Source organism: Mandrillus leucophaeus, unplaced genomic scaffold (genome assembly GCF_000951045.1).
Source record: "Mandrillus leucophaeus isolate KB7577 unplaced genomic scaffold, Mleu.le_1.0 Scaffold555, whole genome shotgun sequence".
NCBI lineage: Eukaryota > Metazoa > Chordata > Mammalia > Primates > Cercopithecidae > Mandrillus > Mandrillus leucophaeus.
The window spans coordinates 516,034-531,619 of NW_012105975.1; the positions used below are offsets into that span (position 1 = coordinate 516,034).

At 46.9% G+C, this 15,586-nt stretch overlaps 1 protein-coding gene across 1 annotated transcript in view; it reads right to left on the bottom strand.

Annotated features, from left to right (window-relative positions):
• ARMC9 (armadillo repeat containing 9) overlaps positions 1-15,586 on the bottom strand; it is a 218,680-nt gene extending 203,094 nt beyond the window's left edge. The window contains exons 1-3 of the mRNA XM_011998077.1: positions 15,351-15,586; positions 7,880-7,971; positions 5,107-5,232 (exon numbers count right to left, since the gene is read on the bottom strand). Of these exons, the coding sequence (XP_011853467.1) occupies positions 5,107-5,232; positions 7,880-7,930 (177 nt within the window). The 5' untranslated portion in view covers positions 7,931-7,971; positions 15,351-15,586. The remainder of the gene's footprint in view (positions 1-5,106; positions 5,233-7,879; positions 7,972-15,350) is intronic.

Here is a 15,586-nt window from a genome sequence, read left to right on the forward strand (position 1 = left end):
GAGCCTGGACAACATGGTGAAACCCTGTCTCTACTAAAAATACAAAAATTAGCTGGGCGTGGTGACATGTGCCTATAGTCCCAGCTACCTGGGAGGCTGAGGTGGAAGGACCATCTGAGCCCTGGAGGTAGAGGCTGCAGTGAGCTGAGATTGCACCACTGTATTTCAGCCTAAGCGACAGAAAGAGACCCTGTCTCAGAAAAAAAAAAAAGAAAGAAAGAAAAACGTTTACAGATAATTTTCCTGCAAAATTGTCATTTTTAAAAATTACTTGTTTTATCTGTTTATAAGCAAATTTTCTAACATAAAATGGAAACGTATAGAGAACAAATAATGTAACAGTGTTTGGTTACACATATGTCAAAGATGTTGATTGGTAAGGAATCCTCAAATCTGAATATTACAAAAATGTTCACTATGTCATGTGATCAAAAACTGTCTCTGAATACTGCCTGATGCTGGAAGGTGCCGGTTACATTTCAAGTAAACTCAGAATTTTTCTAATAAGCCCTACAATGAGCATCTACCTCCTCAAGGCTGGCTCTTCTGTTCCTCCTGGACACAGGCAAGGGACAGTCTGTTAGCAGCTGTGGGTGGGGGTTGCCAAAACAAAGCACAAGCAGCCGAATACAGCCACCTCTTGGAAGAATTTGGGGAAGCTGGCCAGAGACCCCATGCTTGTTAATGACTGCCACAAAGGTGAACAGATCCTCCTGGGGCAGTGCTGTGGGGCCAGGCTCAGCCCCACGCTTGCCTCTGCCAAGGTCCCAAGCAAGCCCTGTGACCATTCCTGAGGAGGCCTTGCCACGAGAAGTGCGGTGACCAAGAGCTCTCTGACTGTGTGATTGAGGTGAGCGCAGACTCTTGTGAAATGTTATGGCTTAGAGAAAAGATATTTTCTTAACATGGCTTGGCAGAGTCCACAAGTCAAAAGGCCCATCTACAGTTTGTTCTAAGGTCTCTTTTTGTAGATCTGAAACCACAAACCTTTGCTGTCATCATAACCACCTCTATCATCCTTCCTAACTCATGACTCATATTCTGTACCTGGAAATGGTCCCTGAGCTTAAAATAATACCCACACATAAAAGAATCCACTATTATAACTTACAGTGACAAAATATTAGTGATGTTCTATAAACTATGATCAAAGCAGAATCAACAAGATGAGAAAATGTGTACACCATCAATAGTAACTTGTAAACACACATGCTTCTTACATCTCACAACAATGTAAACATACTTAACACTACTGAACTATACACATAAAACTGCTGGGGGAAACTCACTATTTTTTGAGTTCCACTAAAAATTAGCATATTTTGCTGAACCTCAGTTCTAGATGTATTTTTTTCTTCTTCTTTTTAAATTTTTTTCCCCACTCTTCTTCACTCAAACCAGACATTTCATTTGGGAAATCTACCATAGTGGGGGACACAGCTGTTGATTGGATGAGCAGAAAAGAAATGTTTGTGACAATCAGAAAGGTTCAAGGTCTTTCAAGTTATATAAAAATGAACCTGAAGACATCAGAGAAATACAAATCAAAACTATGACAAGATATCACTTCAAACCCATCAAAATGGCTAATATTTTAAAAACACACGGAGAGAAAATAACAAGCATTGGCAAGGAAGTAGAGAAACTGGAACGCTTAAGTACTGCTGGTGGGAATGGAAAATGGTACAACCACTTTGTAAAACAGCTTGGCAATTCCTCAAAAAGTTAAAAATAGAGCTACCATATGATCCAGCAATACTTCCTGGTATACATCCAAAAGAACAGAAAGCAAGGCCTTAAAGAGATACTTGCACACCCACATTCACTGCAGCACGATTTTTTTTTTTTTTTGAGAAGAAGTCTCGCTCTTGTCCCCCAGGTTGGAGTGCAATGGTGCAATCCTGGCTCACTGCAACCTCCGTCTCCCAGGTTCAAACTATTCTCTTGCCTCAGCCTCCCGAGTAGCTGGGACTACAGGCACTGGCCACCACGCCCGGCTAATTTTGTATTCTTTTTTTTTTTTTTTTGGGTAGAGATGGGGTTTCACCATGTTGGCCAGGCTGGTCTTGAACTCCTGACCTCAGGTGATCTGCCCACCTCGGCCTCCTAAAGTGCTGGGATTACAGGCGTGAGCCACTGCACCCGGCTCTAACAGCATTATTCTTAATACCCAAGAGGTGGAAGCAACCCGAGTGTCCATCAATAGAAGAACAGATAAACAAGCTGTGGCGGGGGTGTGTGAATATGTACCAGAGAATATTATTCAGCCTTTAAAAGGAAAGGAAATCTTGTCATATACCGCAACATGAATGAACTTTGATGACATTATGCTGGGTGAAATAAGCCAATTACAGAAAGACGAATACTGTATAATTCCATTTATAGGACATATCTAAAGTAGCCAATTCATAGACAGAAAGTTAAGAATAGTGGCTGCCAAGGCCTAGGGGGAGGATAAAGGGAGAGTTGTTCAATGGGGACAGAGTTTCATGTTTGTAAGATGAAAAATTCTAGAGATCCGTTTCACAACAACGTGAACACATTTAACACTACTGAACTGTACATGTAAGAACAGTTAAGATGAGACATTCTATGTTATCTTTAATCACAATTTTTTAAAAAGACCTGAAGAGACATTTGAGTGTTCTCAGATGCAGCTGGAGCTGAAATGCGACGGGAACCCAGTTGGAAAAGTGTACAGCAGCCGCCTCTGGAGGGACCCGATAAGCAAAGAAGCTTCACGACACAGGGCCTGTCGGCCTTACCCTGTATCGTCACATAATCTGGTCACGTGTGAACTCCACAAAAGACTCTCCCTGTTCTGCTAGTTAGGTATTGAGGATTTGCTACATTCCTCTCAAATGGTAGCTTTAATTAACAGATGCTCACATACACTTCCCACGTGTAGGGTAAAGGTCTTTTCTTCATCCAGAAAGAACCAGGGAAGCCAGGTGCTGGGGAGTGAAGCTGATTCCCTGAGGAACACACTTCACTCTAAGAACCTGTTTTCGCCTCTAATAATGACCGTATTCTTCTATGTTCTGAACATATCTCTCTGGGGGAGGGGGTGCCAGGGAGGTCTGGCTCCTGTAGCATCCACAGAAGAGTCTGTGTTGACAGAAAGCAGCAGCAGCTCAGCATCCAGGGGCCTGCGGCCTGAAGGGGAGCAGGCAGAGGGTTCAGCCCTGCCTTGAGCTCCACAGGCCACTTCGAAAGTGCCCCTCTCTCAACAGTGCCCATGCCAGGCCACTAGGGAGTCAAGTACTGGGAGAAAACCAGCGGTGGCTGCCACCTGAACTCCGGCTACTCAAGGGGCTTGCAAGCCAAGCCTCAAATTATTTCTGGAAGTAGGTAGGTTAAAATTTAAAAATCTGTTGAAGTAATAAGGCCAGGTGCAGTGGCTCATGCCTATAATCCCAGTGCTTTGGGAGGCTGAGGCAAGAGGATCACTTGAGATTGGGAGTTTGAGACCAGCCTGGGAAACACAGCAAGACTCTGTCTCCACATAACTTTTTTTTTTTTAATTATAAGAATAAAATAGACCAGGCATGATGGCTCACATCTGTAATCCCAGCACTTTGGATGGCTGAGGCAGGTGGCTCACCGGAGGTCAGGGGTTTGAGACCAGCCTGGCCAACATGGTAAAACCCTATCTCCACTAAAAATACTAAAACTAGCCGGGCATGATGGTGTGTGCCTGTAGTCCCAGCTACTTGGGAGGCTGAGGCAGGAGAATCGCTTGAACTCAGGAGGCGGAGGTTGTAGTAAGCCGAGATCCTGCCACTGCACTCCAGCCTGGGCAACAGAACGCAACTCCATCTCAAATAAATAAATAAATAATAAAATCATCCAAAGGTGAAACATGCTGTCTCAGGAAATGGTCAATGGAAATATTCTAGGTGAACTGATTACTTATCTGGCATATTACAAACGAGATCGAGACATCAAATAATGGTTAAAATAATGACTTTTTTTTTTTTTTTTGGAGACAGGGTCTTACTCTGTCACTACAGCTGGAGTGCAGCAGTACGATCATGGCTCAACGCAGCCTTGATTTCCTGGGCTCAAGTGATCCTCCTACCTCAGGCAACTAAGCAGCTACAACTACAGGTGCATGCCACCACGCTTGGCCAATTTTTTATTTTTTATAGAAACGCGGTTCCAGCTAGGCGTGGTGGCTCATATCTGTAATCCCAGCATTTTTGGGAGGCCAAGGCGGGAGGATCACTTGAGGTCAGGAGTTCGAGACCAGCCTGGCCAACGTAGTGAAACCCCATTTCTACTAAAAATACAAAAATGAGCCAGACACAGTGGCATCTGCCTGTAATCCCAGCTACTAGGGAGGGTGAGGCAGGAGTATTGCTTGAATTCCGGCGGCAGAGGTTGTGATGAGCCGAGATCGTACCACTGTACTCCAGCCTGGGCTACAGAGTGAGAGATTCCGTCTCAAATAAAAAGAAAAAGAAACGACGTACTACTGTGTTGCACAGGCTGGTCTTGAACTCCTGGGCTTATGCGATCCACCTGCCTCGGTCTCCCAAAGCGCTGGGATTACAGGAGTCAGCCCCCATGCCCAGTCAAGGATTTTTAAGTTCCCTTCTAACCCTGAGAGTTGAGGTCTGTATAATCTCCCCTGCAGCCCACTGGTATTCACAGAGTTGCTCAGACTTCCTTTCATAGACCCACCTCGTCAGTCTCACTCTTGCTCCCTGTTCCCTCCAACCTCCCCAAGCTAGAATGCAAATGCTGTACTGGCAGGGGCTGGATTTTGTTTGTTCGCTGTTGGATCCCCAGCGCCTAGAATTAATAACCTGAAACTCCTCAGGAGGAAGGCTACAATTGTCTCAGTTCCTAAACATTGCATGTTTCTTCTTTTCCTTCTTCCCAAGAAATGTTTGTGAAAGATCTTATATGGCTACACATTTCCTAGGGAGGGTACAGAGATTTAAAATGACATTATTAGTTCATCTATAAACACTTGTGCAATCTAAAGTAACTCTGAGCAAGCGCTCAGAAACTATTCCAGCACTACCCAATGGCAGCATTTTCCACAAGTTGGGAGCATCCTGAATTATCTACAGGGATGAAAAATAAGCAAAATGTTACCTGAATTGTCAATGATTTGGAGTCTCTGAAAGATCCACCTACTGTTTTACACAATGGTTTTCCTTTTATTTTGCATTCTTTTGAAAATGTTTTCAAGGTGTCTTCAAATTCAGCAAAATCTAAATACTATAAAAAATAAATAATTCAATTAAACAGCAAAACAAACAAATAATCTAATTTAAAAACAGCCAAAGGATCTGAATAGATATTTATCCAAAGACGACATTAAAAGGACCAGCAGATACCTGAAAAGGTGCTTAACATCACTAACAATCAGAGAAATGCAAATCAAAACCACACAGACATAATTCCCTCACACCTGTCAGAATGGCTATTACAAAAAAGATAAAAGATAAAAAGTGTTGGCAATGATGTGGAGAAAAGGAAACACTTGCGTACTATTGGTGAGATTGTAAATTGGTACAGCTATTATAGAAAACAGTATGGAGGTTCCTCAAAAAAATAAAAATAGAACTACCAGCCGGGAGCAGTGGCCCACGCCTATAATCCCAGCACTTTGGGAGGCTGAGGTGGGCAGATCACAAGGTCAGGAGTTCGAGATCAGCCTGACCAACATGGTGAAACCCCATCTCTACTAAAAATACAAAAATTAGCCAGGCACAGTGGCGGGCACCTGTAGTCCCAGCTACTCAGGAGGCTGAGGCAGGAGAACTACCTGAACCCGGAAGGCAGAGCTTGCAGTGAGCCGAGATCACACCACTGCACTCCAGCCTGGTGACAGAGTAAGACTCCATCTCAAAATACACAAAAAAACAAAAACAGAACTACCAGATGATCCAGCAATTCCATTTCTGGGTATAGACAGAAAGGAAATAAAATCAGTATTTCAAAGAGACATCTGCATCTGCATGCTCATTGCAGCATTATTCATAATAGCCAAGATATGGAAATGATCTAGGTGTCTAGCAATAGATGAATGGATAAAGAAAAAGTGGTGTCAGGTGCGGTGGCTCACGCCTGTAATCCCAGCACTTTGGGAGGCCGAGGTGGGCAGATCACAAGGTGAGAAGTTCGAGACCAGCCTGACCAATATGGTGAAACCCCGTCTCTAATAAAAACACAAAAATTAGCTGGACGTGGTGGCGGGAGCCTGTAATCCCAGCTGCTTGGGAGGCTGAGGCAGGAGAATCGCTTGAACCCGGGAGGCAGAGGTTGCAGTGGGCCAAGATCACGCCACTGTACTCCAGCCTGGGCAACAGAGCGAGACTCTGTCTCAAAAAAAAAAGAAAAGAAAAGAAAAGAAAAAGTGCTATAGGCCAGGTGGCATGGCTCATGCCTGTAATCCCAAAACTTTGGGAGGCCGAGGTAGGATTGCTTGAGCCCAGGACTTTGAGACCAGCCTGGGCAACAAAGCGAGACCCCATCTCAGATAAATAAATTTTTAAAAGAAAATGTGTTACACAGGTAGGGTGCAGTGGCTCATGTCTGCAATCCCAGAACTTTGGGAGGCTGAGGCAGGAGGATTGCTTGAAGCCAAGAGTTCAAGACCAGGTTGGACAACAGAATGAGATCCTATCTCTACAAAAATTAAAATAAAACCTAGCTGAGCATGGTCATGCACGCCTGTAGTCTCAGCTACCTGGGAGGCTGAGGCAGGCAGACTGCTTGAGCCCAGGAGTTCAAGGCTACAGTGAACCATGATTACACCACTGCGCTCCAGCCTAGGTAACAGAACAAGACCTTGTCTCTAAAAAAAATTTTTAATGTAAATTAAAAAAAATATATATATATATATATTCACCATCACACCACCAAATTCCAAATCTGCATTTGCATGGTGGGTGCCTCACTCTTGCTCCAGACCCATGGCTCTCACAACCTGCAGATGGTTACTCACACAGTTAAGCAGCAGCAAGCACCAACCCTTTCTTTAGCACCAGAAAGTTTAAGGCCTGGGCCCTACTTGTCAAAGCTTTTAGTGTAGGAAACCTAGGCCATTACCAGACAATGAGTTAAAAAAATTATGATGCATCTACTCAATGAAACACTCTATGGCATTCAAATGTCTAGGGCGGATCATAGGCAGATGTTCATGCTATATTATTGTTGGCAGATAAAAAGCAAGCTACAGAACAATGTATCATCCCATTCTGTAAAACAAACTACAGGCATATGAACATATTTTTACTATTCATAGAAAAAAGTCTGGGAGGGAAATTTCCTTTTTATACTTCTGTAGTGCTTGAATCTTTTACCATGGACATGTATTTATTTATTTATTTATTTATTTTTTTTTTTTTTTGAGACGGAGTCTCGCTCTGTCGCCCAGGCTGGAGTGCAGTGGCCGGATCTCAGCTCACTGCAAGCTCCGCCTCCCGGGTTCACGCCATCCTCCTGCCTCAGCCTCCCGAGCAGATGGGACTACAGGCGCCCGCCACCTCGCCCGGCTAGTTTTTTGTATTTTTTAGTAGAGACGGGGTTTCACGGTGTTAGCCAGGATGGTCTCGATCTCCTGACCTCGCGATCCGCCCGTCTCGGCCTCCCAAAGTGCTGGGATTACAGGCTTGAGCCACTGCGCCCAGCCGGACATGTATTGTTTTTATAATTTTCTTTCAAGGAACTTTTTAAGTGACTTTAAGATCTGTTTAGTTATAAAAACAAAATGTAAATGCATGGAATATTATATAATAGAAAAATAGCTCCAACATAACAATAGAAGAAACACTACAAGGCACTAAACAGTTGATTGCATTTTAAAACACAAGTTTTCAAGATGTTTCTCTGTGACCTGTGTTTTGTATAATATACCTACCTCTCTCACTAGTCCAAGTAATTCAGATTCATGAGCCAGAATGTCCCCCATATTGAACTGTTACTGGTAATTAATTCTCACAGCAAAAATCTCTAGAAGGCAAAAATATAAGAGCTTTCATTTCAACCACCTGTGAAACCACAAAAAGGTGGTTGTGGTGAGCAGAATAATGGCCCCAAAGACATCCATGCCCCAATCCCCAGAACCTGTGAATACGTGAGGTTACACGGCAAGGCGGAATTAAGGCGCAGATGGAATTAAGGTTGCTCATCAGCTGACCTTTAAATTGGGGGATGATCCTGGATTACCCAGGTGGGCCCAAGGCAGTCACAGCAGAGGGAGGGGGGCAGACGGAGGCAAGAGCGTCAGTGTCAGGATGATGAGGTGTGAGAAAGACAACAGCCACTGCAGGCTTTAAAGGGGTGAAAGGGGCATAAACCAAGAAGGGTAGGTAGCCTCCAGAAGCTGCATAAGGCAAGGAACAGATCCTCCCAGAGCATCCAGAAATGATCAATCCCCGCAAACACCTTGGCTTCAGCTCAGTGAGAGTCATTTCAGACTTCTGACCTCCAGAACTAGAAGATAATAAATCTTTGTTGCTTTACACCACTCAGTTTATGGTCATTTGTTCAGCAGCACTAGGAAATACAATGGCTAAAGTCAAAAGAAACTCTTCCTACTCTTTCTACCAGCCCTCCCTCGAGGTGTACCCAAAGCAGTCATTCCCCATGGCCCACATCCCAGGCTCAGCCCAAACCAGTTGCCTGTAACCCCAGAGGAATTAAAAAGTCTGGACTCTAATGCTAACCATGCCATTCACTGGCACCCGATCTGGGGCAAATCACTGAAATGCAGAGCCTTTTTTCATCTATAAAATTCAGAATGTATCAGAACTCTTCCAATTTTTTTTTTTTTTTTTTGAGATAGGATCTCACTCTGTTGCCCAGGCTGGAGTGCAATGGTGCGATCATAGCTCACTGCAAGCTAAAACTCCCGGGCTGACGTGATCCTCCCTCCTCAGCCTCCCCAGTGGCTAGGACTATAGGTGCAAGCCACCATACCCAGGTAATTTTTTTTTTTTTTTTTTTTTTTTTTTAGGAGAGACAGGGACTTACTAAGCTGCCAAACTCCTGGGTAATGCAATCCTCCAGCCTTGGCCTCCCGAAGTGCTGGGATTATAGGCATGAGCCACCACACCCAGTCAGATCTCTTCTGAGTCTGTAACCTTACATTTTTCTGGCAGTGCCTCCCCATCTCCTCTCTCTCCACTCCAATCCAATTTCTACACTTTTAACAATGAGCATTCTCCTCCTGCTTGGGACCCTCCTGTGGTTCCACCACCCTCCAGATGAAGGCGAGACTCCTTGGGCCCAACTCCCAAAGCCCTAGACAACGTGGCCTCTAACACACTCCCATTTGTTCTGTAAACCTGAGCCACAATGGCCACTGTGTGCTTCCTGTGGACACCCACTGAACACCCAAAGCCCACGCCTGCCCCCGTGAACTCTGGCTCACTGCCCTTCCTTCAGATACTCACGTCTCATTCAGGTCTCTGCTTAACTGTCACCTCCTCAGTCTTGCCCTGACCACCCTTTCTAAGAGGTCAGCCCATCACTTCTCAGCCCTTTCTGCTGCTTGATTCTTCTCAACAGTACCTGGCATCCCCAGTGCCTAGACCAGTGCCTGGCACACAGTACGGACTCAAAAACACGGACAAAATGGAAATTAATTCCAGACATGAAGAAAACAGTGCAAGGAAAGGGACAGAACCTGAAGGAGATGGGTACAGGGTTATTTTAGATGGAGTGGTTGACGGCCTCACTGGGAATGTGACATTTCAGCAAAGATTGAGCGTTGGATCTGGGGAAGAGGGCTTTGCTAGGTCACAGGCCTCAGGCCGCAGACCTCTGCAGTCTTGGGGTATTGGGATGTCGCTAGAGGTGAGGCAGAGAGCAGCAGGCAATGGGGGGCCGGAGCCAGGTCAGGTGGGCCTTGCAGAGCTGGTAAGTGGCTTGGACATTAGGCTGAGAGTAACAGGAGGCTCAGAGAGAATATGGAGGAGGGGACTGACACCACCTGTTTTTTTGTTTGTTTGTTTGTTTTCTTTTTTTCCTGAGACAGAGTTTCCCTCTGTTGCCCAGGCTAGAGTGCAGTGACATGATCATAGCTCACTGCAGACTCAAACTCCTGGGCTCTTCCCACGTCAGCCTCCTGGGTATCTGCGCCTACAGAGTGTGCTGCTATGCCCCAGTAATTTGTTTTCTGGTTTTTTTGTTTGTTTGGTTTTTGGTGAGGTTTTTTTGTTTTTGTTTTTGAGACAGAGTCTCACTGTTGTCGCCTGGGCTGGAGTGCAATGGCACAATCTCAGCTCACTGCAACCTCCGCCTTCCGGGTTCCAGCAATTCTCCTGCCTCAGCCTCCCGAGTAGCTGATATTACAGGCGCCCACCACCATGCCTGGTTAATTTTTGTATTTTTAGTAGAGATGGGGTTTCACCATGTTGGCCAGGCTAGTCTCGAACTCCTGACCTCATGTGATCTACCTGCCTCAGCCTCCCAAAGTGCTGGGATTACAGGCGTGAGCCACCGTGCCCAGCCTTGGTTTTTTCAGAGACAGGGTTTCACCATTGCCCAGGCTGGTCTTGAACTCCTGGGCTCAATCCTCCCTTCTCTGCCTCCCAAAGTGCTGGGATTACAGGGGTGAGCCACCACACCCGGCTGCTGATGTCCGTTTTTTAATATGCACGTTGCCTGTTCTGCAGAGAAGACTGGAGGAGAGTGGGAAGAGGGAGATGAGTACCGCTCAGCCCATGCCAGCCATGAGCGTCATTCGGATAAGCAAAAGGGGCCATGAGTGTTGTGAGTCCAGATGGAAAAGGCAGAAGAGGCACAGTCTGCAGACGGGCTGGTTGTGGGACATGAGGGGAAGAAGGGAAGGAAGAACCCTGGGATCTGAGCAGCTGGCCGAATAGTATGTCATTTCATAAGTCAACGAAAACATAGGGAAGGACTGTTTTGAGGTCAAACCAAGAGCTCTGTTTTGGCTGTAAGTCTGAGCTGCCGGTTAGACATTCCAGTGGAGGTTCCGAAATGGTCAGTGGGTATTATAAGAACTAAAGAAAGAGGAGAGAGGAGAGAAACACGAAGGGTCACTCAACAGTCAACAGGTTTATTTCAAACCTGGGAGGGACTTCCAGCCGAGTTAGGTCAGAGCCACACTCTCTTGCAGACTAAGAGTTTTTAAGGATTCAGGGTGGGAGAGTTTGTCAGAGGCTTGGACTGCTTCTGTCTCTTTGTTGTGCTTATCTGGGAGGGAGAGTTGTATGTCTGTTCCCATACATCTTTCTGCAGCTGGAGGCGTACCCCGCCAAGTCTGCTTTTAGCTTCCCTTAGCAGACCTGAAGGGAACAGAATGTCCTTATTAGGGCCCACTGTTATACTGAGGCCCACTGTAAGAGGGTGAAGTTTGGCAGGTACCCAAGAAACAAACCTGTTGACTGTCGAGTCACCCTTCGTGTTTCTCTCCTCTTTCTTTAATTCTTACAGATACATGAGCCTGGAGTTTAAGCGAGAAGCAGGAACGGCATTCAGAGGGATAGCAGAGAATATGGGTGCTGAGCAAAGACACAGATTTAGTGAGTAGAAATGAAATAGGCTGGGTGCAGTGGCTCACACCTGTAATCCTAGCACTTTGGGATACCAAGACAGGCAGATCACCTGCGCTCATGAGCTCGAGACCAGCCTGGGCAATGTGGCGAAACCTCATCTCTACAGAAATACAAACATTAGCCAGGCACGGTGGTGCATGCCTGTAATCCCAGCTACTGGGGTGGCTGAGGCAGGAGGATCACTTGAACCAGGGAGGTCGAGGCTGCAGTGAGCTGGGATCGTGCCACGGCACTCCAGCCTAGGTGACAAAGTAAGACCCAGTCTCAAAAAAAAAAAAAAGGAAGTGAAACAAGAAATAAGGTGTGGTGGCTCACACCTGTAATCCCAGCACTTTGGGAGGCCAAGGCAGGCGGATCGCCTGAGGTTGGGAGTTTTGAGACCAGCCTGGCCAGCATGGTAAAACCCCATCTCTACTAAAAATACAAAAATTAGCCGGGCGTGGTGGCAGGCACTTGTAATCCCAGCTACTCTGGAAGCTGAGGCAGGAGAATCACTTGAATCCAGGAAGCGGAGGTTGCAGTGAGCCGAGATCACGCCATTGCACTGCAGCCTGGGCAACAGAGCGAGACTCCATCCCAAAAAAAAAGGAAAGAAAGAAACAAGGTCATCAGCTGCAAGTAAGAAGCAAGGTGACAGTTTGGAAAGAAGTGAGGGTGGGAACCAAAGTAACTACAGCAACATGGCAGGGTTGCTGGTAGTAGAGTCCATTTAAGACCTCTAGACTGGAATCTAAAATAGAAGCAGTCTGCACAGTTTTGCAGCTCTTCTCCAGGCACTTGCAGCTGAGTTTGGTTAACCAATGCGAGAGGTTCTTCTAGAAGAGAGAGGAAAGGGGAAACAGTACAACCATGATGGGACACTGGAACTAATCAGGTTACGAATGGGGGAGGGGAACACACATAAGGCGGCTGCAGGGCAGAGGAAGCGGTGGGGTCCGAGGCCTGCGGAAGGAGCCACATTCCAGTGAGCAGGAAAGATGGAAAGCAGTGGGCAGACAGTGGGACAGATGCCTGAAGGCAAGACTTTGAAGGTGACTAGTACTAAAAAGCTCTCAACCAAGGGAGTGGGTGGATGAGGAGGATGGAGGAAAGAGATGCCTGCAAGTAAGGAGGATGAAGAACTGGAGGGGCCAGGATGTGGAAACCCCCAAAAGTGAAGTAAAAGAGATGAAGGGACAGGCAGCCAGCCGGGTGCTAGAGGCTCCGAGGGAACTGGAGAGACTTGCCCTGGGAAGTGGCTGCCTCGGGGAGGGCTGGCAAAGGGTACAGTGTCTGCCATGTGCTTCGAAGGAGCTGGGGTTTGTGAAGGAGTGGGCAGTGATCTGGAAGCAGCAATGAGGAGCAGGCAGGACACCTCCCCACGCACCAAACCAGCCCTGCCAGATGCAAAAGGTGACAGAAGAAGGCAGTTGCTGTTGGAGGACACCCACCTCTCCAGCCTTTCTCTGGACCTATGCCTCAAATCCATCCACCTTCCCCCTACCTTCTCCTGCTCCTTGCTCCCTTCCACCAATCCCACATTGGACCCTGCCAACAGCAAACTCCTGGCCATTTCCCCACGCAACAAGCTCTTCCAGGATCCTAAGCCTGTGGTTGATGTATGTTCTGAACCTCAGGTAAACATGACTCATGATTCCAAGCAAAGTCAGACTTAACCCCCTTCAAGAAGTCTTCCATGAATGACCCCTCCCTTCTTTCCCTACCAAGAATTTTTTTATATTTTTATTTTATTTTATTTTATTTTTTTGAGACGGAGTTTAGCTCTGTTGCCCAGGCTGGAGTGCAGTGGCAGGATCTCAGCTCACCGCAACCTCCACCTCCCAGGTTCAAGTGATTCTCCCACCTCAGCCTCCCAAGTAGCTGGGGTTACAGGCATGCGCCATGACGCCCAGCTAATTTTTTGTTGTTGTTGTTGAGACGGAGTTTTACTTTTGTCGCCCAGGCTGGAGTACAAAGGCGCAATCTCGGCTCACTGCAACCTCTGCCTTCCAGGTTCAAGTGAGTCTCTTGCCTCAGCCTCCTGAGTATATGGGATTACAGGCGCCCGCCACCAACGCCCAGCTAATTTTTGTATTTTTAGTAGAGACAGGGGTTCACCACATTGGCCAGGCTGGTCTCGAACTCCTGACCTCAGGTGATCCACGCGCCTCAGCCTCCCAAAGTGCTGGGATTACAGGTGTGAGTCAGCACACCTGGCCTAATTTTTTTATTATTTTAGTAGTGATGGGGTTTCACCATGTTGGCCAGGCTGGTCTTGAACTCCTGACCTCAGGTGATTCGCCCACCCAAAGTGTTGGGATTATGGGCATGCGCCACTGTGCCTGGCACTTCTTATAACCTGTTCACAAAGACAGGGAGCTGTATTTAAATTTCGTATCCCCAGAACCTAACAGAGTGCCTCGTAAACAAGAAAGGTACTCAAGGCATATGATGAATAAATAAAGCCTGAGCTGAGGGGATGGCATTTTAAAGGCCCTGGAACAGGAAAAGTGAGTTTGTGAGAATTTGAGCTCCTTCCAACCTCAAGGCCTTTGCACATATTACTCTCTCCGCCTAGAACACTTTTCCCTCTCTTCACCTGGTTAACCACTGTGCCTAATAAACATCACCTCCTTAGAGTAGTCCTCCGTAAGCCATTTAAATAGCATCTGCTGTGATCAACTGTCATTGAACGTGAGTGCTGCTGGGTATCCTACTACTCTGACATTCTTAGAAATTACAGAATTGGCTGGGCGTAGTGGCTCACACCTGTAATCCCAACACTTTGGGAGGCCGAGGCAGGCGGATCACCTGAGGTCAGGAGTTCAAGACCAGCCTGATCAGCATGGTAAAACCCCATCTCTACTAAAAACACAAAAATTAGCCAGGCGTGGTGGCGTGTGCACCTGTAATCCCAGCTACTAGGGAGGCAGAGGCAAGAGAATCGCTTGAACCCAGGAGGTGGAGGTTGCAGTGAGCCGAGATTGCGCCACTCCACTCCAACCTGAGCGACAGAGAAAGACTCCATTTCAAAAAAAAAGAAAAAGAAATTACAGAATTTTCTCTAAACTTTCATATCATAATAGGTATCATTTATTGAGGGTATATTGTATGCCAGGCAATGTGCAAAATGCTTTACATTTAATCTTCATAGTAAACCTGAGAGGTGAATGTAGTTTGTATTTTCCCATTCCAGAGGAGCCAATTTGAGGCTCAGGAAGTCTGACACACTCCCAACAGCCACAGTAAGTGACTAAGTGGCTGATAGGAACCACTACACAGTATTTCCCCAAAGTCTGGACCACCTAAATAAGAATCAGTTGGCACCCTTGTGCAAATGAAAATCCCTGCCTCCACCCTGGTCTTACTGAACACCATGGCAGGCACCATGCCCAGAAATCTGCCTTTTAAACAAGCTCCCTGGGTGACTTTTATACACTCTCAAGTTTGAGAACCACTGCTCTCCTCCATGCAGAAACTAAGAAAAACTTTTCCAGTCACACTTGGGGACTGCAGTGGCAGCTTTTGAATTCCTACATAATAAAGATTTAGGGCCTACAAACGGGTGGGATTACGGGATTTGTATGGAAGCCGAATCTGCATAGCACGCATCCTGTTTTTCCTTAGATTAGGTGAAATATGGACTTCACCTGGGTGCCTGAGAAACGGGGCTAGCAGATGGAGATTATGAGGGAGATCTAAACCCCGGGTAACCCGCTCGCACCGCCACCACCAGCTGGACGGGTTGGGGGTCCCCCTCCAAGTTTGGCCCGCTGCAGCAAAGATCAGGGACTACTGCTGCAGCAAAGATCAGAGAGTACTTGCGGGAAGCAGCTGCGCCCGTCCTTGCTTGGGATGTCCAGGAGGCCGCCTCGGCCCTCACCGGAGAAAGATCCCTGGACCGCAGGCGAGAAGTGGTAGCATCCGGCGGCGGCGGAGCGGGCGCGTCACGGTTTTTCTCAGAACAAGAGGTCCGCAGAGCCTCGGCCCTCCAACCCCACCGCTGCTCCTCCCAGCACCAGGACGGCGGGCTGAGGGTGACCCGGCTGCATCCGGGGACG